Genomic DNA, 21,435 nt, shown 5'->3' with positions numbered 1-21,435 from the left:
TGGCATTGTAAATGGCAACCTTTTTATTTATGAGTTGATTTTGAAAACAGATAAATAAATGGCATTGTCATTTACAATGCCAATAGCTTAATCTCTCGCAAATGCCACACACACACCGAGAGCCCCCCCACACAGAGCGCCCCCACACACACAGCCCCCCCCACACACACACCCACACAGAGCCCTCCCCACACACCCACACAGAGCCCCCCCCACACAGAGCCCCCCCCACACAGAGCCCTCTCCACACACACCCACACAGAGCCCCCCACACAGAGCCCTCCCGACACACCCACACAGAGCCCCCCCACACAGAGCCCCCCCACACCATATACGTTTCCGCTCTCAGACCTATCATATGAAAGAACAGAAGTGAAGGTTGGCAACTCTATTGTTTTTAGTAAACTTATACAAGACTCAGCACTGTACATGCTGTGCGCACTTCTCTAAAGTGGAAAAGACACTGGCTTGATGTCTGTAAATGTACCGTGTGTTTTTATGCAGGGGGCGGTCTCTGCCAAATGCTGGTTACTTTGAGGCGAGGGGGGCACAAGGTATCTAGTGTGCAGCCAGAGTTGAGACTGCTGGGCGGGCGGCCCTTGACATGAAAATGAAAGTAAATAAGAAACTCAGGTGATCTGTTCGAGGGACGGCCCCGCTAACGCAAAATGCTACAACGGGGTAGTGGGGGCTCCACACAATCGTGCCAGAGGTCTCAACACAGACTGTTCCAGCCCACACAACCACCCCATCCCCAGGGCTTCATGTTATCCGGTGGGTGCAGGCGGGGCCCACCGGCACTCTTCTTTGGGGACGGAACTCATTGATAGCCATTAGTCTTTGACCCAACGGCGGAAAGAAAGAGGGAGAGCAAGACCAACAACAGTGGCAAAGGGAGAACACACAGATGAAAAGGAACCCAGGCGTGTCCAACCTAGGTGCAGGAAAGCTATACTGGTGGATAAACAGACATGGTGTGACATACAGACTAGACGGCCTTGGCATTTGGCAACCCCGTCATTCTGCAACAACATTCTTAGAAACATGTAGGCGCTAGGACGTATTCTTCTCCATAATAAAGCACTGCCCACCTCTGACTGAAGCTCCCTAAAGACCAGGCAATAAGTCTCAAAGACCGCACCGATCTTTCAGGTGATGGGCAGGAAATAAAGTGGGGCAGGAAATAAAGCGGCGCACGTTCGGCAAGCACTTGTGTAATTACTCAGCTCCCAGCAGAACATGACCGGTCCGAATGCGTGATTCTACACCTAAATCGAGCTCTAGATCGACCTGGTAAAGATGAAGGGCACAGTCAGTTCTGCAGGTACACAACGGGTCAATGCAAGGTTCCCGAAGTAATTCTTGAAAAATACACGCACGTGAACGTCGCCTTGCTAGACGTCTACATAAGGCAGCTGGGTGCTTTAAATAAGTTTGGCTGGAGCCGTCTCTCTTTCTGAATACTAGTTTTTCATCCCAGCTGAGAGAACTGCACAGACCACTTACCGTCACGCGCCGCTGTCCTGCGCAGTGGCGGTCTCGTCTGTACTGCGCTGCAAGTTTCATGGCAGCGTGGGAACACCGACGGAGCCCCCCCCAACTTCCCAAACACGGGGCGACACCTACCTTGAGCGGGGTCCGGGGCCCTCCGCTTCTTCGGACCGGCATTGTGGTGGCTCCCGGCGCACTGTACACAAATGAGAGGCCCGAGGCGGCGAGAGCTACCAGCGGGGACAGGCAGCCGTCCGCCGGCTCCCTTCGCTGCCCCCGGCGGCCCCTGACAGCTCCTGCCGGACAGCAACGAAGTTTCTCCTGAGCGGCCGCCTCCATCCACCATGGAAGGGGGGAGCAGCGCTAACATCGGAGCGCCCTGAAGGCAGTATCACCTGCTAGCCCCTAACGGTACTTGTAAAGCAACATATTACACCGTGATTAAAAGCCAAGAAATGCTGAGTGTGAACAGAATGCTAGCGATGGGCGTTTTCATGCAACGTTTTTCACCGGAACCCCCATTTGGGACAGTTGGTTCGTACCAACCGTAGCTTCAATCACAGAGGAGTTTAGTATGCCCCAAGGCTCGTGTGACTTGGACAGCAGGACTTTACTACTCTTTGTACAAAAATAAACCCTGCAAGGGACAGATCATAAGGGGCAATCCTGCCGACCGTGGGAATATTAGCGCTTCCGTCTTTAAAAAAAAAAAAAAAGTTTACATGATAGATCAGAGATTCAAATCACACTCCCCAGGCCAAGAAGCATGCGATTAAAGTATTTTTGTTTGCCTCTCACGCCATACCTGCCAGTTAATGATGACCTCGGATGCATATTTGCCAACACTTAAGAGCTTTCAGTCGGGACACGTAATTATGGGCTGACTGGTATTTAGACAGTTTCAGAGGACAACAAAAGGAAACAAGAAAAATACGACATCATTGAACGAGAATACAAATAAAACAACATGCACTGGCAAAGCCAGTAGGTCTAGCTTGCATTTTGAGTGATAACTAAATCATTAAAAAGCCTGCTACAGTGAAAGCACAAAACACAATAAATTATTACTTGCTGTATACAATGTATCAATGAGGCAGAAACCTTATTGTCTTATTCATTCAGGGTTCTGTTGGGATGGAAACTAGTCCCTCATATGTTGCAATGTAAGCATTCCATATGAGGCGGAATGATGCATAAAACCTTCAATGGCATGAGATGAAAGAATTGTAGGATCACCTCTGGGTGGAGTTAACGCCCACTACATTTTAAATCATTGCAGCACAAGTCCATATTTAAAAACAAATGGCAACATGGTGTTTATATGCAGAATGAATTGCAAATACTACCCCATATGCTGAAATTTCCTTGTAGCTAGAGTTTTCTTTACAAGGAAAATAGACGTTTAGGACACTAACATTATAGATCAAACAAGGTAACGAGAAGGGGTAGGCGTCCTAGCTCATAAATGGGCCTCAACTCCATGCTGCATCATTGAATCTGCAAATTAAAGGCACAGCTCACTATTGTATCATTGCAGTATGACTTTTCAAATTCTGCCAAATACACGTAGGCGAAGCATAGGGCATTTTCCAAACCATGTATTATTAAAAAAATGAACAGCGCAATCTATCTCGACAGCGCACCCCTCAGCATTTGCTCACTGGACAATTTTCTGTTACAAAAGCGAGAGAGACAGGATGGCACAGGAGAGTCAGTGAGTGAGTGCTGGGTGTGGAGAGGAGACACAGGATGGCGTGCGAGATTAAAGAGGAGGAAGATAGAAGTGAGGGAGTGAGTGCACGAGAGAGAAAGCACAGGCAAAGAAGCAGGTGCGTGAGAAAGGTAGGAGTGCAGAAGGAAGAATGAGACAAAATAGACTTCTTAAAGGGAGGCAGGATCTAGAGAGAGAGAGAGAGAGGACACACCCATGTCATAGGAATGTAGGGAAGGGGAGCAGGGTTTTAGAGAGAGAGAGAAGACACAGAGGTGACATGGGGATACTAAAGAGCAGGCAGCTGAAGGAGAACGGAGGATGAATGGGTGAGTGAGGTGAGGGAGACAGAAGGAGAATAGCGCAGAGACCCAGCCCATGCCCCTGTCTTTGTGCCGGTGAAGGAATGTCACATCCCTCGGGTGACACCGCTGTGTGAACAGGTGCCCCTCGTGCCTCTGGGGTCTCTCACGCCACCAGGCAAGAAGAGCTGTGTGTATGTGCATATGCACGTGGGTCATCTCGGGCAGAGGCAGGGTATCCAGCGATGAATAGAAGTGATTAAATTAAGCGCACAGAAGCGGATGATTCCCGGCACCGTCTTTGGTGTAACCTGATTACAGCAAACAGAGACAGAGTATCTATTGGCGAAAATTAATATGGTTAAATATATAGCGCATTGGGGCTTTGATCCAATTGCTTTAATGTAATCTAACCTCACAGAAGCTGGCTTTTCAAGGCGCTTCGAAGAATGTGATCTTATGGAGCGCCAGATTTCGAAGGTTAAAAGCAGTGAAAATCATGCAAGGTAATATCGCATACAGAGGTGAAGGGTTTCAGGCACTGAACTGAAGGTTATCACATAGCGCATAGCGGCCAGTACTGTGAGGCACTGAAAGGGAGCTAATCTTAGATAGCCTCACGGACAGCGGGAGGGGGGGGGTGGTATGGTGCAGCTGATAGCGGGAGCTGGCATGGGAGGCGAGGCCGCAGTCTAAACAAACCCTGGAGGAGCCCGTAGGCCTCACGGACAGCGGGAGGGGGTGGGGGGGGGGGTGGTAGCCTCACGGACAGCGGGAGGGTGGGGTAACGTCACGGACAGGCTCCTGCGCATTTAGTGAAGCTGGCCACATTATTCCATGCTTCTATTTAGAGGAATATATACAGGGGTTACCTACAGGACGCAGCACTCCAGCAAAGCCACTTACGAGCACATGTGGAATGAAATCAGTTACCACATACAGAGACAACAGGAAGCAAAGAGCAGGCAGACAAGGAGGGAGGGGGCGGGAACGGGGCACAGGACAGCGAGGGGGGGGAGGGCGGGAACGGGGCACAGGACAGCGAGGGGGGGGGAGGGCGGGAACGGGGCACAGGACAGCGAGGGGGGGAGGGCGGGAACGGGGCACAGGACTGCGAGGGGGGGAGGGCGGGAACGGGGCACAGGACAGCGAGGGGGGGAGGGCGGGAACGGGGCACAGGACAGCGAGGGGGGGGGCGGGAACAGGGCACAGGACAGCGAGTGGGGGCGGGAACAGCACACGGTCAAAAACAAGCACTCACCCACCTGGACTTCCTCCAACGTCGGTCGGCCGCAGAATGAGAGCAACATGGCGCCGAAAAAAACAAAAACAACTCCGCCCACCGCCGCATGACTCCACAGAGGGAACGCCCAGGGAAAAAATCGAGGGAACGCCCACGAATCTGGTCCGTGAATGACGGACAGATCTCTGTTCCAATGGCTAGCCTCCATTTATGGAGCTAGCCAATGGGACAGGGGGGCGTATTCCATTTTCCTTACTGAAATCAAGAGATTTCTCTGGAGGCGGAGCTAAGAGCTCCGCGCTCCAGCGAAACCTAAAAAGGGCAAAGCAGCCAAGCACACGGTGACCGAGCAAAAGATGGCAAAAGCAGGAAGCAATTGAGAGATTTAAAGCGATGTGTGCGTTATGAAAAGTATTAACAAATCGGAATTTTGCTCATAAATAAACTTATCAGGTCTTTGCAGATAAGTACATAAAAAAATGACAACATTTATATTTTTGACAAATACAGCATTAGAGAGAAATCTGCACAAAACAGGTTACTGGATGCAAGCTTTGTAGGAGTGCTGCTAGAATAATTGTTTTTGGATGAGGAGGTCCTGTACAACACTTTATTCAAGCCTTAAACACGCTATTTAACTAAAGATGTGCTTTTTTCAAAGTGAACAATTAGCAACAAACTAACTCCCAACAGTTTTAAAGGTAGAATATTGAAGAATATTTACTCTAAACTATGCTGTCTAAAACACATTTGAATGTCCAAACCTTCTTATAAAACTCTTAAAATTATTGACTTGTGGAAAGGCAGGTTAGCAAGAAATTCACACTTGTGAATGGTTAATAGAGGCTCACTTATACCAGTCATCACAAAAGAATAGAAGTTATTTCCCTAATCTCGAGAAACTGCTAATTGTCTCATAATAAAGTAAATGTTTTTTAACGGTAGGTTCAAATAAGCAACACAATTCTTCACGGGCAGGTGTTACATTAAGGCATTACTAGACAGGGTGGTGCCAGATAGTAGCCCCTAGAATCATTTAACATGGCCCGTTTCCCAATGATGTAGCAAAATTACATTTTGCTTAATTTGCTAGCATTCCTTGTACTGGGCCTGGTTCTTGAAATATTCAAATTCCTTAGTCACCCATATTATCAAAACCTGTTCTCGTGTGAACCAATGTGAGAAACTCTGAGGACGTGGAGTCTATTAAAATGCATGCCAAGAGACAAGTAGGGCTTGCTGACCACAGTCTTAAAAACCTGAAGTGTTATTCTTCCATTACAAGCGAAAATTCTATCTAATTTCATTTAAACACTAACTTTTTTGTTGCATTGTTACACTTTAAACTATTTTTCAGTGCATTTACTTAGGCATTCTGTAATGCCTTTAGCAATTGTTTTTGTGAGTGTTGCGCCACTGCTAGTAATGCCTAAAGTAATAATAAAAGAACTTCAACGTCATTTTTGCTATTCTGCTGTGGCATAGGGCCTTTGTAGAAATTGTAATCAGACTTTACTTGAGTTCCAGTATCACTTTTTTTAGAGGCAAATCTTACTCAATGCTTTCTTGTAGCAATAAAGTTTTGGTGATGCTGCTTTTAAGTGTGATAGGAAATTCAGGACATTACATTTTACATTAGAAAAGTCGATTCTTTCACCATAGATGGGGCACGATTTGTTTTAACTAATGTTGCAAATTCTCAATACAATGTACAATGACATAAAATATTTTAAATCCTGATATTAGTTAACGATTTTTGTGTAAAAATATCAGTGACTCTCTTTATAGTGTAATAAATGTGCTTCCTGTCTTTAAATGCTTAAAACGTGATCTTTGTTCCCTGTAAGAATATTAGGATTTATTTCGAGACACACTAGTGTTATTAACCGGAAATGTGTTGAATTAATAAATAACCACCGCAGGCAGACAGTGCAATACCAGGTACATTTCTGATTAGAGTCAAAGTGCAAGAAAGAAAAATCCAGAAAGCATGCCGTCTCCCCCTTCGCACGAAGGATATGAAATAGCTTCCCCACCGAATTCAGAAGTGCATCGACATTGCATCAGGTTGGAAAATAAATACATGCAATTTTCTTTAAGATCCACTTCTTCCACACAAAGTAGATGAACCTGTTAACTGATTTCGGATATTTGCTCATGCCCCCTGTTAAGTGCTTTACTTCTTCTTAGCTAGGGTTGCTGTATGCATCCCTAATTAGTTACCTGACTTCATTATTGTGATCGTCCAACGCACCATATTTAATTGAAATCTATTCAGAGCTCTTTGAAAAATATATTACTATTGCCGCTGTCCCTTATGACTTTGAATCTGTCCTATGTTTGGGGGCTCTCTGACTGCATTTTTTTTTATTTTTTGCTTTGACCACCACCAACTTTATCTGTGGTACAAACGAGTATCTTTCAGACTTAACTGCCTTCAGATACAAAAGGGTGTTTTGAGACTTGCGCTCTACAGCACTGTAAAATATTCAGTAGCTTTTAAGTACAAATAATTAATAATATAGAAAGTGATAGTAATTGTGTATAGCCTATTTAATGTAAGCATATTTCTTCTCTACTAACAATTCTATCATTTGAGTGCAAAACAACATCTTTATACTGACTGCTTGCTATTCGCTAAGCTTGGGTTTGCTCTGCTGTAGAAATGTATGTAGAGAGTAAGTAACTGGACTTGCTTGTTGCATGTACTTCGTCTTTGAACTGACATCTGTTTTTTTCTCTTCCTCTTCCTTGCTTCAGATGTTCATCAAGTACCTAAAGGTTAGCAAACCTTCTCTTTGTGAATATCTTTTGCACTGTGCCCGGCATTCTCCCTTGCACTGCTGATTGCTTTCTCAAATTCATAGTTATTAAAAAAATTAATGTGTCAGTCGTGACCTTTTCAGGTGAGGACACATTTAATATCCCCTGCAGAAAATGTAATTGTCAAATTAAATGCTGTTTTGAGAAAACTAAGCCTGCTGTAGCACTCTGTTTTCTGTGTTGATGTTTTAATAATTATGGTGTGCATTCTGTAGGTGGAGCTGGTATCGCATTTTGGGTCAGAGCATTTTTGTCCGCTAAGCCTCATAAGGTAATATTTAAAGCCATTTAATAAAAGAAAATCAATGTCAAATAACTAACAATATTTTAGTGGGTTAATGGTGGGAGTAGGGCAAGATAAACAATTTTGCATGTACTCCGATTGCATGTAATCCTTAACGAGTTGATTAGACAAGTGCTGAGAGATTTTTTGGGAATTGAAATAAGTAACAGGAATTAGCTGTCCTATTTGGTGTGTATCCTCCGAAACACCCCCTGCCCCACCCCCTCCACGATGTCATGCTACCTAGCTTGGGTGTGCAATGTATTGAAAGTGGACAAGCTAGACATTACTAAGAGTATTACATATTGTGTTTGCTTTACTACATGACCTAAAACATTTGTTATGCTTAAAGTTAATTGCAGCTTCAAACTTAAGCCCTTGTGCAATCAGGCATATGCTCTTGCACCACAGTTTAAGCACGTATGTTGTAATCGGCAGGGTGTTTGGAACGAGCATGGTGGAAGAATATGAAGAAAGTGTTGATTTGAATTACCAACATGAACGTCCGGATCCTTATGACGAAGATTATGGTAAGTGAATTGAAGTAACTTTTTCTAGTTTATGCTTGAAGATTGTTTGTGTTAAGGTCTTCAGCACCTAAGCCTCCCCTTTGGGCAACCTGACTTGCAAAACAGATAATAAAGTTAATTTTAAAATCTGATGTTTGACAGGAAGCTGTTGGAATTTAGGGGTCTGGTGGCTATGTTAGAACTTTTATTAACAAAGATACCCAATAGCATTTCACACTTTAAGCACACACCAGCTTTAATTTTAAACAATGTGGAGTAATTGGGAAATATGGTTGGGAAGGACTCCTAAACACTGCCATATTTTCAGGAGATCTTTGGGAGCAGATTTCTCCTCCTGGAGTTATATTTTCCAAATGGAGAGATACGCAGGTGGAGACACTATACCAAGGTGCAACTTTTCACTATTTTTAGAATTGCTGACTTGGCCCCGTGGAGAATCTAGAAAATAAGGTTTAAGGGAAACTTTCTATCGCATATATTCATTGATGGGCTGTAACAATAAATGGGTTTTGCCAGAAAAAAATATTTGTACTTACATACGAGATATAATGAAATATATTTCTGGCTTTTGTGAAGAAACTGAAGCTTCTGTTACGGACTCAGAGGCAAGGATTATGCATAGCAATCCCTTTGTTATTTATGGTCCTGAAAGGCAGTACCATTAATAATGTGTTCTGAATCTGGCTGCTCACAGTAAATAGTACTGCTGTGACGTAGCAGTGAGCAGCCAGATTGGAGAGGGTGGGGGCGTTGGGGATTGGGAAAAAGGGGGTGGCATCCATGGGACTTTGGAAGTAGGGTTTGGCTGCAGGCCCTGCAGCTAACCCCATGGTGTGAGCAAAAAGCCATGCAGGGGCAGGGGGTGGGGTAGTCAGCTGGCGGCGGTGGAAAAACAAACTTTAAAGTGATATTTTAATTCAGCACAGTAAACGTGTGTCTTTACATGAAAAAAAAACTGTCAGTAAAAAAACAAAGTTTAAAGTGACTTTCCAGTTAAGTTGAAATGTAAATTAAAACGTAAGATTTTAAAGTTAAAGCCCAGCGCAGCGTGGGTTGGGTGCCTGTAAGGGGTTTTCCTCAGGTCCTGGCGGCTAACCACCAACCACTCCCGGCCAAAGCCCGTGCGCCCCTGGAGTTAGCTTTACGCATGTAAATAAAATATTACTTTGTTTTAAAAAAAGTCGAAATTTACTGGAAAAAACCCAAAGAAAAACTATTGTTATAGTTAGGTGACTAGGTGAATGTCTATGACAACATTAACGTTTTGAACTTAAAAAAACAACACAGAAACTCACCAGTTGTAGTTAGCAGAGCTAAGTAGAACTTATGCCACCTCCATGCACTGCTTATGATCTCACATTTTACATCACTCATGACATGTTCTATGACATTATTCATAACATCACTGATGACATCTCAAATTACATCATTGATGACCTCATCCAATAAGTATTAGGTTGTTTTATAGTTAACATAGTGACGGGTTACTACTATATTACTTTTCTACCTAGTTTATGAAGCATGTTTGAGAGAACAGTTTTCTCTCATGATCTCATAGAGGTTATGGAAGGTGCTCCAGAACCTAGAATGAGAGCACATTTTCCATAAGTTCACACTATTTTACTTAGACATATAAGAACCAAGTCAAATATTCTGAGTAAAATATCTACGAACAAAAACAGCAGCAGCCAGTTGATTCTCCAGTGTTCTACTGCAGCTTCAACATAGTCTTCTAATGAACAACTAGAGCTCCATTGTGCTGTATTTATGACAGTGTGACACTTGAAAACCATCTTGAGGAAATCAAAGTTGTAAAACTGAAAGCATTTCCTCCAGACGATACTGTAGTTAGTGAACAAAATGAGATGGTTAATTTTGTCACAGAAATTATGGTTGGTGCCCTAGAAAACTAAAAAGAGGACGCATTTTCTATAAATTCTCCTCTTCAATGTTAGAAACAAAGTCAGGTATGCTGTGTGTAACATGTACTTCCAGTAGTAGTTTGACAGTTAATTCCCCAGTGATTAACTGCAGGTTTCACCACAGAGATCTAATGAACAACTGGAGTGCTAACATTTTATAATCAAGACAAAAGTGAGGTCAATTTTGTGGAATAGGAGCTGCTGAATTTAAAGCCTTTCCTGGGGACCAGGCTGAAGGAACTGAGCATTGATATGGGAACATAAGTAGGAAACCAGCAGGATCAAAATGTGAGGGGAAATATGAGTTTTTAGTAATTAAGTAATCCTGCCCTTTTCACATCTATTTACTCAACCCACATATCTTCTCAGTCGCTTAACAGCTCCTTAATTTTGAAATAATTAAAATGTTGGTAGGCAAATTTTGTGCGCAGCAAGGGATGGCCAGCTGCGCTGGGTTGACCCCCTGGCCATATCTATCTATTTAATTATTACAAACTCTTATCAAGCAACTGCCACAATGTAAAGGAAGTCCGTGCAAATCGGCGGATACCATAGAAGACAACACTGACTTGTTGCTGGCATGACTACTTCAGTCCCATAAGGCAAGACACACAAACACCACCTACTTCAGGTGGAGATCCTTTCCCTGTTGCAGAAGGGGGCTGCTGAGCCATTTCTCAAATACCAGTGATACTAGGGACGTTAGTTCAGATGATCCATTCTAAATAAAAAAAGACAATTTTCATCCATCTCTGCATGTGCTGCATTTGAACTACTATATCTGAAGGACTATTCCTTTTGCATGATCAACTTGCGGATGTCTCCTTCTCTCAGAAGATGAATTTGACATTCATATACTAGCAAGATGCATATTTATGTATTCACAACTACTCCCAAGCTTTGTAATTGTCTACGTTTTAGGGTGGCTGACTGCCATTATCAGTTCTAAGTATTGGTCTTTGCCCTGAAGTGCTCCTGAGAAATTTTATGAAATGAATAGCGCCTCTGGCAGCTTTTCTGTGCAAACCACCTCGCCAGGTATTCTCCTGCTTCGACGATTGGCTCATAACAGTTATATCCATTGGCTTCACCTTGGCATCCATGGAAGCCTGACTACAGCTGTCTCACAAGCAAGGACTTACGTGACTGAGGACAGTTCATTGCTCATACCGATTTCAGGTCCTGTATCCATTCTGGCACTAAACCAAGGAGTCGTTTTCTGTCAGAGGAGCACACCCTACAACACCACGTTATAGCACAACCATTTTCTTCCCCCTTTTTAGTTGAGAAAAAAAGTCTTCTATTTTAGTGAACTTCTTCCAGTTACTCCCGTGAATGATATAATATTTTATTACAGTCATCCCATTTTGTATCTCAGAAAGCAGCCTTTTCAATGGGAACTGGACAAAAGAGGCTTTAGGTATTTGGCATCTTAAAAAGCGGGATAATCATCTGAAAGGAACCGGTTAGTGTTAGATTCCTTACCTTAGAATATCCTCAGGCGTCAGACTGGATCCGGAAAGTTTTGCGTAGCAGTACCCCTGCGCGTCTGTAGGCGTCGTCTACGGCTCCGCGTCGGTCATCGGCGCCGGGATGACGTCGCCAGAGTACTTAGACGCCGCCCTCGCACGCTGACGTCAGTTCTTCTTTTTACTGCGCCAGCAAGCGCAGATACGGAAAAAGCAGTACTTCTTAGTCACTTTTTGACTAACTTTTCCGATCCTTTTTGGGTCTTTTTTCGAGTTGGTAGACTCTCGGTGCCGGTAGGGTTGCCCGGGTTCAAGCCCTGTGCTGACTGTAACTGCCTGATGTCGGTTACTGACCCCCACCGTCTGTGCCTGTATTGCCTTGGGGCCGAGCACGACGACAAGTCTTGCCCCGACTGCTGGGCCTTGACGTCGAAGGCTAGGCGGGCGCGGTCCCGTAAGCGCCTCGAGCTCCGGCAGTTGGCCCCGCGCCGTTCACCGTCCAGGTCGAGGAGGAGGTCGAAGGACCGGTCGTGGGGCCACAGTCATCGCAGCTCGGCGAGTCGACACCATTCGTTGGGCTCCAAGTCCTCAGGTAAGAGGCACAAGAAGTCGAAGAGACGATATCGCTCTTCCAACTCCCCCCGAAGCTCGCACGATGCGGCCGGGGGTTTGGGCGACTACGCCCACGCGGCTCTGCCGGAGCCGCAGGCAGCTCCATACCCGCTGGTCCTGACGCCGCAGGTCGACCTTACGACCCCTCTGCCGGCGCCGACCCCCAGGGTGTCTCCCCGGACGTCGTCGTCCCCGGTCCCTCCCTCGGTCCGGATCCGGCGTCGGACCGGCATCGCTCGACGCCACATTCGACGCCTAGAGAAGAGCAATTCTTCTATGATCCGGCCCCATCCTTTGCACCTGACTATCAGGAGATGGGAGACAAGGAGGATTGGGAGGGGTCTGAGGACCCTCTGGCACGAGAGTGCCAGTCGTATGAGGACTGGGCAGTGGATCTAGGGGAGGCCAGTGGTTTGGACACTGGCTTTGTCTCCCCTCCTACCGTGGCTACGGAGGAGGGGGCTGCTTACAGCGTGGTGCTGACGAGGGCGGCCAAGGCCTTGGCTCTTGAGTTCCCCGTCACGGCCGTGAGGACTAACCTCCTCACCGAGGTCCTTAAACCGCAGGCAAGCTCTTCGGAGCCTTTTCTGCCGTTTTTATGAGGCCCTGACTGAGGTTCTGTTGGGCACTTGGTCCAGACCCGCTACAGGTCCCCCTGTAGATCGGAATGTGGCCAGGCACCACCGCCCGGCCCCGGGCGACCTTGGCTTCCTGTCCACCCACCCCACCCCTGAGAGCCTGGTTATCCAGGCCTCTAACTCCCAGACCGCATTCCCGACTGCTCCACCTGATCGGGAATCCAAAAGATATGAGCAGTTCGGTAAGAAACTGTGCTCCTCACTTAGTTTGGGGTTGCGGTTGGTCAACACCGCTTGCCTTTTGGGCCGTTATACCCACTCTCTGTGGGACACGGTCGCGGATGTGCCAGATTGCCCGGAGGAGGCCCGGGTCAAACTCGCTCAAGCCCTTAAGGAAGGCGGGATGCAGCACGGTACTCTATCTGATGTGGGCTGGATACCACGGACTCGCTAGGCAGGGCGATTTCCACGACGGTGGCGGTTCACCGCCACGCCTGGCTGAGGTCCGCCAACTTTTCGGCTGATGTTCAGAATTCCCTCATGGACATGCCGGTTGATGGCCGTCGCCTCTTTGGCGACAAGGCAGACCGTGAGCGTTTCAAGGACTCCAGGGCTACCGCCAGCGAACCTCTGCCTTTCGCTCCTTTCGTGGCCAAGGAAGGGGCGCCCCCTCACGTCCTGCCAGCCACGGGCTGCAAACTAACATCCAGCGCGGCGGCGGACGTGAGAACCGCCGTGGCGGTGCCAGGGGACAGAAACGCGAGGCCAGTCCACATCCACCCCTGCAACATCCTCCTCCAAGCCTTCTAAGTCCGAGCTTTAAGGCCCATTTGACGCCAGTGGGGGGCAGGGTTTGCCATCACCTCCTGCAATGGCTCACCATCACATCGGACAGGTGGGTGCTGCGAATCGTCCGAAGGGGCTACTCCATCCCCTTCGAAGAGACCCCTCCAGCCATGCCACCGCAGTACCACCGCGGGTCGGGGGATCACTTGCAATTTCAGCAAGAAGTTACGGCCCTCTTGGCCAAGGGGGCCATCGAGCGCGTTACTGGGCCAGAAGTAGGGTGTGGTTGTTACTCCCACTACTTTCTGGTTCCCAAGAAGGGCAAAGGGGGCATACGCCCTATCTTGGACCTGCGGAACGTCAACAGCTTTCTCCGGAAGGATAAGTTCATGAAGCTGACTTTGGCTCAGATCTTAGCTGCCCTAGACCCAGAAGACTGGGTGGTAGCGTTGGACTTGCAGGACACATATTTTCACATCCCCGTCCTGCCGGCGTTACCTGCGGTTCACGGTAGGCCGCGAGCACTTTCAGTTTACTGTGCTCCCCTTCGGCCTTACCAGCGTCCCTCGGGTGTTCACGAAAGTGATGGCGGTGGTCGCAGCTCATCTGCGCAGGTTAGGGGTGTCAGTCTTCCCCTACCTCGACGACTGGTTGTTGAAGGCGGGCTCGCCCCAAACAGTCGTCAGCCACTTCCAGACTACGGCCGACCTCCTGCACCTGCTGGGGTTCTCCATCAATATGCCGAAGTCACACCTGTGTCCCTCTCAGAAGCTCCTCTTCATCGGAGCGGTTCTGGATTCGGCGCAGTTACGGGTCTATTCTCCCGAACAGCGTGTTCGGGATATTCAGGCTCTGATTCCGATCTTTCAGCCTTTATCCCGAGTCTCGGTCAGGTTGGTGCTGCGGCTCCTGGGGCTCATGGCCTCCTGCCTCCTTCTGGTGCATCACGCCAGATGGCGGATGCGGGCTCTGCAGTAGGACCTCAAGTTTGTGGGCCCAGCATCGGGACAACCTGTCCGACCACGTCCTGATCTCCGAGGGCACTGCGAGACAGTTGCAGTGGTGGCTCACGGACCGCGATTGGGTCAGCGGCAGATCCCCCTCCCTACCCCAACTGGAGCACGTAGTAGTGACTGATGCGTCCCTCCTGGGCTGGGGGGGCCACATGGGAGAGGCGGAGATCAGAGGCCTCTGGTCTCTGGCGGAGTCTCGGCTCCATATCAACCTTCTTGAGCTGTGGACGATCCGACTTGCACTGAAGGCATTCCTTCCCTCTGTCCGGGGAAGTGTAGTGCAGGTGTTCACAGACATCACCACCACCATGTGGTACTGCAACAAACAGGGCGGGTTGGGGTCGTGGACCCTATGCCAGGAGGCTCTGCGCCTCTGGCAGTGGCTAGAAAATCAGGGCGTGACCCTGGTGGTTCAACACCTGGCAGGTTCCCTGAACGCCAGGGCGGACGAACTCAGCCGCCGGTACATGATTGATCACGAATGGCGTCTGAACTCGGACGTGGTGCAAGGTCTGTTTGAGCAGTTGGGAGAGCCTTGGTTAGATCTATTCGTCACCGAAGAGAACGCTCAATGTCATCACTTCTGCGCCTTGGAATTTCCAAGGCGGCACTCGCTCGGAGACGCTTTTCGTCACAAGTAGAGCTGTGGTCTGTTGTACGCCTTTCCGCCTATACCACTTCTGCCCAGAGTGCTGAAGAAGATCAGGCGCGACCGGGCCCAAGTCTTCCTTGTGGCTCCTGACTGGGCACGAAGATATTGGTATCCCGAGCTACTCAGCATGTAGTCGATCCCCCGATTCGTCTGCCTCTTCAGGAGGGCCTTCTGTCACAGCAGCAGGGGACGGTCCTCCACCCGAACCTGTCCAGTCTCCACCTACATGCGTGGAGATTGAGCGGCGACAGTTTAGGCCATTTGACTTGCCTCCTGAAGTCTGTGATGTGATTCTGGCAGCCAGGCGTCCCTCCACAAAATCAGTATACGCCTGCAGGTGGAACAAATTTGTGGCATGGTGCACAGCAAAGGCTGTGGATCCCCTTTCTGCCCCCCTTTCTGAGGTTCTCTTCTTTCTTCTTTCTCTTGCCCCGCAGGGCTCTGCTCTGGGCACTATCAAAGGCTACCTCTCTGCCATCTCAGCCTTCTTAAGGCTTCCTGATCAGCCTTCTCTTTTCAAGTCCCCTGTTGTAAATAGATTCTTGAAGGGCATCACTCGCAAGTTTCCTCCTGTTCCTTTCGTGATGCCTCAGTGGGACTTGAACTTTGTTCTGACTTATTTGATGTGCGTTCCTTTCGAGCCACTTCACAATTGCCCTCTTCGTCTTCTAACTCTTAAGACTGCATTCCTTGTTGCCATCACCTCTGCCAGGAGACTGAGTGAGCTCCAGGCTTTATCTTCTCAACCTCCTTTCCTCTCTGTCCATCCGGACGAAGCTGGCTTGAGAACGCGTCCCTCTTTCCTGCCCAAAGAAGTCCCAGCCTTCCACATCGGGCAGTCCATTACCTTGCCCATTACCTTGCCCACCTTCTTTCCGCCTCCGCATCCCTCAAAAGAGGAAGAGAGGCTCCACCGTCTGGACCCAAAACGTGCGCTCTCTTACTATATGGACCGCACACGCCAGTTCCGGGTGGATGACCAGCTCTTTGTTGGTTACGTGGGTGCTAAGAAGGGACGGGCGGTGCACAAGCGGACCATCTCTCGGTGGATCATCTTGTGCATCCAGGCGTGTTACTCCTTGGCTACGAAGGAACCCCCTGTTGGGCTGAGGGCTCATTCCACTCGGGCTACGGCGGCTGCGACTGCCCTGGGCCGAGGTGTGCCCTTGCAGGACATTTGTCAGGCAGCTACGTGGGCCTCGCTGCACAAGTTTGCGAGACACTACTGCCTGGACAGCCAAGTCCGGAGGGATGGCTTCGTTGGCCGTTCGTCCTCCAGGACTTTCTGGTGTGATTATTGGTTCACAGACCCACCACCGGGGTTGGTATTGCTGGGGTATCTATTCTAAGGTAAGGAATCTATCACTAACGTGTCTCTTTCGGATGCACAAGTTACTACTTGTGTAACGATATATCTGTAAGAGACATTAGTTAGTGATAGATTCCTTACCGACTCACCCATCCTCCCCGTTCTGCGAACCGATATCTAGGGTTAAGGTCATCCCCTTTCAGGGCCCTAGTTTCATGGCACCAGTGTTGGTTCTATCATGCTCTGCGTATCGGGCGCGGAAAAGCTGTGTATCAGAACTGACGTCAGCGCGCGAGGGCGGCATCTAAGTACTCAGACGACGTCATTCCGGCGCTAACGATGCCGACGACGGACGCGGGTCCGTGGACGCGCCTGCCGGCGCGCAGGGGTATTGCTACGCAAAATTTTCCGGATCCAATCTGACGCCTGGGGATATTCTAAGGTAAGGAATCTATCACTAACTAATGTCTCTTACAGATATATCGTTACACAAGTAGCAACTTGTGCGTTAGATTCCTTACCGCCCCACCCATCCTCCCCGTTCTGCGAACCGATATCTAGGGTAAGGTACATCCCTTTGAGGGCCCTAGTTTTATGGCACCAGTTTCGGGTTTTATCATGGCTCTGCGTTCCTGGCGCGGAAAAGCTGTGTATAAGAACTGACGTCAGCGCGCGAGGGCGGCGTCTTAAGTACTCTGGCGACGTCATCCCGGCGCCAACGACGCAGACGACCGACACAGAGCCGCAGACGACGCCTACCGATGCGCAGGGGTACTGCTATGCAAAACTTTCCGGATCCAGTCTGACGCCTGGGGATATTCTAAGGTAAGTAATCTAACACCAACTACTGTTTCTTACAGATATATCGTTACTGAAGCTAAGTAACTTGTGCATTGTACCCCGAATGAAACTAGCGTTGCCTTGGTGGACCCAAAGGAGGCCATAGTGGTGGGTGTTCACTTCCATCCGCAAACCCATTTGTAATGATTATGGATGAATCGTTCTAATATTGGGGTTTCAGATGGCACAGTATGTTTCCAGAAGGCTGATCGTCACTAGAGAATTCAGGCTTGCACATTAATATCTTGTAAAAAGTTTGCTCCCTCCAGTTCTAGTTCAGCTTTTGAAAGTGTCTCTTTGGACCGTTACGCAGTTCTTATATTAACTGTTTCTTGGAAATTGGCACTTCTCCTAACACTGAACTCCAAAAGGAGTTTTAGCAAGTTACAAGCCTTCACCAATAGCAGACCCTTCCTGCAGTTCCTGAAGGGTAGGATTTCGCTGTCAATCAACCCAGATTTTATTCCAAACGGTGTCTGTAGATTTCCACCTCCAGGACTCGTTCTCTGTGAATTCCACAGATGTAGCAGGCAGAGGATTACATTCTCTGGATGTCCGCCGGTGCCTCAAATTTTATTTTGACAGGACAAGCTTATGGTTGTGTTTGGATGCCCAAGGGCTCTCCCTCTCCCTCACCTTCTGAAATCTGAAGGCAGATTGTCTCTTCCAGGCACTTTCATAATGAATTCACCTAGGACAGTGACTACCTCACCAGCCCTCTATCGGTGGGTACCATTTTTAGAGATATGGAGAGAGGCTGTCTGGGAGAATGATCACACATTCATTCAGCACTATTTGCTGCATGCTGAGGCAAGGAGAGAACAAACAGTGAGACTGGCAGTGCTTGTCATGTTCCAAAAGCATGAGGTATTCAGCCATGTATACCATATTTCTTGCTATTCTGATCCTAGCATGGGAATCAAAGATAAAATGCTTGAGAAATACCATTTACTTTCCTCTGATTATATTTAAGTGTACATAGATTCCCGGGTAGCCCACCCGTCCTCCTAGTCAGATGCTCACTAATGATTCACAACTTTTAACAATTCAAAATCTGAGGAATGGTGCACCATTATCTCTTGTTCAAAATGTTGGCCTTTTCAAAGGAGGTGGTTGTGCTCCTAAAGTAGCATTGTTTACACCTAGTCTGCATGTTAGCCATACAGTGCTATTTTTAAAAGTATGCACTTCCCACTTGAGGATGGAGAATGATTATCACCTGTGAATTTAGGAAACCTACCAGTGCTTGAGAACTGCAGTTACATAGTTACAGGCAAGTGTTACCTTGTTTCTTTCTCTTACCTGAGCAAAACTTGACTGTTGGCCACCTCTCCCAGCCAATTTGACAAACTTTCTCCTCCCCACCGTCCCACACCAGGTTTACTCAATTGTGCCTGTTACCTCAGATAATTGGAAGCAGTCTAATACTAGTGATTCAAGAGTCCACTAAAACTGGTCTCTGCAGACACAGTGGATGGAGCTAGCAAAGAAGATAGACATTCCTGTTTGCAAGAAGATGAACCGTGCTACTCAGGAGGAAACTACCTGATCTTCAGAAAGACATCATATGGCCCAGCTGTCTCGAAGAGTGGTCATGAGGACAGCTCAAGAACCTAAGCCTACCAGGCAGACTGGGCACAAGGGTCTTTTATAGGCAGCCTAAAATGAAACTGAGCGCCTGGTCGGCCCTTAATCTGCATGTGAAATTTAAAAGTACTAAGAGTATAGCTTGCGGGCCCCCCATTGAATATACGGACAAATGGCAATTTCAGAAAGTGACATTTGTCCGTATACTCAACAGGGAGGGCCTGCAAGCCATACTGGTAGTACAAATGACACTTTCTGAAATTGCAAATCGAAGTAGGTTTTGCTAGTAGCAAACATGCCACATGTAATTGTCTCTTATATAGAGGCATTAGCACAGAGCTTTGTATAAACATTATTAACTTCATATCTATAGAAAAAAAGTCACTGACTAGAGCTTTGGTTGCCATCAATTTCATCAATAAATTGCCATGTGAATGTCCCCTCGCTTGTCTCTGTGACTGCAGCACTAGCTGAGAACATCAACAAGTATTCCATGTATTGAGTATATTAGATTATCAGTAGAGACACTAATGCTGTCTAGTTGTATGCTGCTCTGTATACTTCCTGTCAAATATCTGCAGTTCTGATCCTGTAATAATGCATTATAGAAGTGACTTGAATTCGGAAAATTAATAATTCATGTGAAGGTTGCATGGGTGTATGAAGGTTAATAGCCTGATTTGTAGACCATTTTATCTTTGAGTAAGTGTCTCTTACCTCTAGAAGTGCATGACCTATGTCTAGAGAAAGAGACAGTTACTAAAGAAAAGTTGAATCTTTGTACATTTGGCCCTAACTGTTTGTGTGGCTCAGTCTAGTGAACAACTCATCACTTGTTCTATTGGTGGTGTTCTTCAAACTTAATGTTACTATTTGTGATTTCAGTTACATGCTTTATTTTCTTATGAATTAGGTCTCAATGCAGGACTGCCAAACTAGGAAGCTATGTTTAGCATTAGAATCACTTGCATATTATTAATACTTAAAGCTTTCCTTTCTAACTTTGATTAGATTATCCTTTGGATTACAATACAAGAGAAGATAAAGCGTCAAAGAACTTTCTGGGATCTGCAAAAAGTAAGTATGTGATATTTCCCTGCTGCTCATGCCCTTCTTTTAAAACCAGGTGTAAAATTAAGCTAACAAACAATTGGCCAAGTGAGTATTATTTCCTCTCCCCTAATTTTGCCCTTTGTCAAGCTAATCAATGTTCTCCTTACCACAGTTCAGTTTTTTCTCAACTGACAAATAAAGCAAGTTTAATAGTCATAGTAAATTATTAAGCATACTAGGTGATTTTGAAGGCTTGATTGTTCCTTACTTAGGTTTTGCATTTATTATGTGAACTGATCCTCATTTATCTGAGGTTTTCTTATCTTTTGTGAGCAGGGATACGGGTGTCCAGTGACAACATGTAGTAATTACATTTAGTGATCTTGTGACAGTTACCATATCATTATTCCAATCATCCTGACATTTCATTTTGTTTTTATTTAAAAAAAATATATTTTTATTGTATTTTCTCATTCAACATTTCAATTTGACATACATTGATAACCTAAATTACGGCACACGAAGGCGGTGATGATCATTGTATCTTTTCATTTACATAAATGGAGTTGGCAAGGTAGCTACTACAGTCATGGCTAACGTCCCTCCCGCAGCTGGGCATCTTCTAGGTCTCTCGGCTTTCCCGCGCTTACAGTGATTTGGGTGTTTCCCACTCGTGTGTAAACCCATAGGACTGCTTCCAAGGGCCCAGTATCTTGTCAAATTTCCCTGTCTTGCATGTCACCTTCTCGCCTGCCATGTAGAGATCCATCCCCTTTTTCCACTCTTGTAGTGTGGGAGGTTCTGGTGCCCCCAAGTATTTTGCCAAATCTTGTTTGGCCACTACTAGTACCAGATGTGCAAAGAGCAGTTTGGCCCTAGTGATATTTATCTCTTTGGGGATTCCCAGTAATAGGTATTAGGGGTCCATTGGTATCGCCACTTTTAGGATTTTACTAAGTACCGGGGTCAGGGTGACCCTATACGCGTAAATGTCTGGGCACTCCCCATAGTGTGTGTAGGTAGGCCCCCCTCTCTGTTTGCTTCAGAGGCATTCAGGTGGTGCCACCCTGCTGAAGCAGTGTAAGCAAGCCCTATCTTAGTATACTCTATACAGGATTTTGAATTGTATGAGGCGGAGGATCAATTTAATAGCCACTACTCTAGTGTGCTGCAGTGCCGCCTCCCAATCCAGGTAGTCTAGGGTCCCCAGATCCACTTCCCACCTTGCCCT

The 21,435-nt window shown here is 47.1% G+C and overlaps 1 protein-coding gene across 6 annotated transcripts in view; it reads left to right on the top strand.

Moving 5' to 3' along the window:
* The window catches only part of SUCO (SUN domain containing ossification factor), a 570,127-nt gene that overhangs the window by 346,794 nt on the left and 201,898 nt on the right, over nucleotides 1-21,435 (top strand). For 4 of the 6 annotated variants that reach the window (XR_013594734.1, XM_078642375.1, XM_078642384.1 and 1 more), the window contains exons 12-15: nucleotides 7,508-7,528; nucleotides 7,786-7,841; nucleotides 8,292-8,383; nucleotides 20,163-20,228. Coding sequence is in view for 5 of the 6 variants with exons in the window: in XM_078642375.1 (XP_078498501.1) it covers nucleotides 7,508-7,528; nucleotides 7,786-7,841; nucleotides 8,292-8,383; nucleotides 20,163-20,228 (235 nt within the window). In the remaining variant the exon portion in view is untranslated. The remainder of the gene's footprint in view (nucleotides 1-7,507; nucleotides 7,529-7,785; nucleotides 7,842-8,291; nucleotides 8,384-20,162; nucleotides 20,229-21,435) is intronic. The other 2 variants (XM_078642395.1, XM_078642404.1) reach the window with 1 other exon arrangement.

The sequence above is a fragment of the Lissotriton helveticus genome, chromosome 1_1 (genome assembly GCF_964261635.1).
Source record: "Lissotriton helveticus chromosome 1_1, aLisHel1.1, whole genome shotgun sequence".
NCBI classification, from domain to species: Eukaryota; Metazoa; Chordata; class Amphibia; order Caudata; family Salamandridae; genus Lissotriton; species Lissotriton helveticus.
Note: the sequence above shows the minus strand (reverse complement) of the source record. Positions and strands in the feature narration are given on the sequence as shown.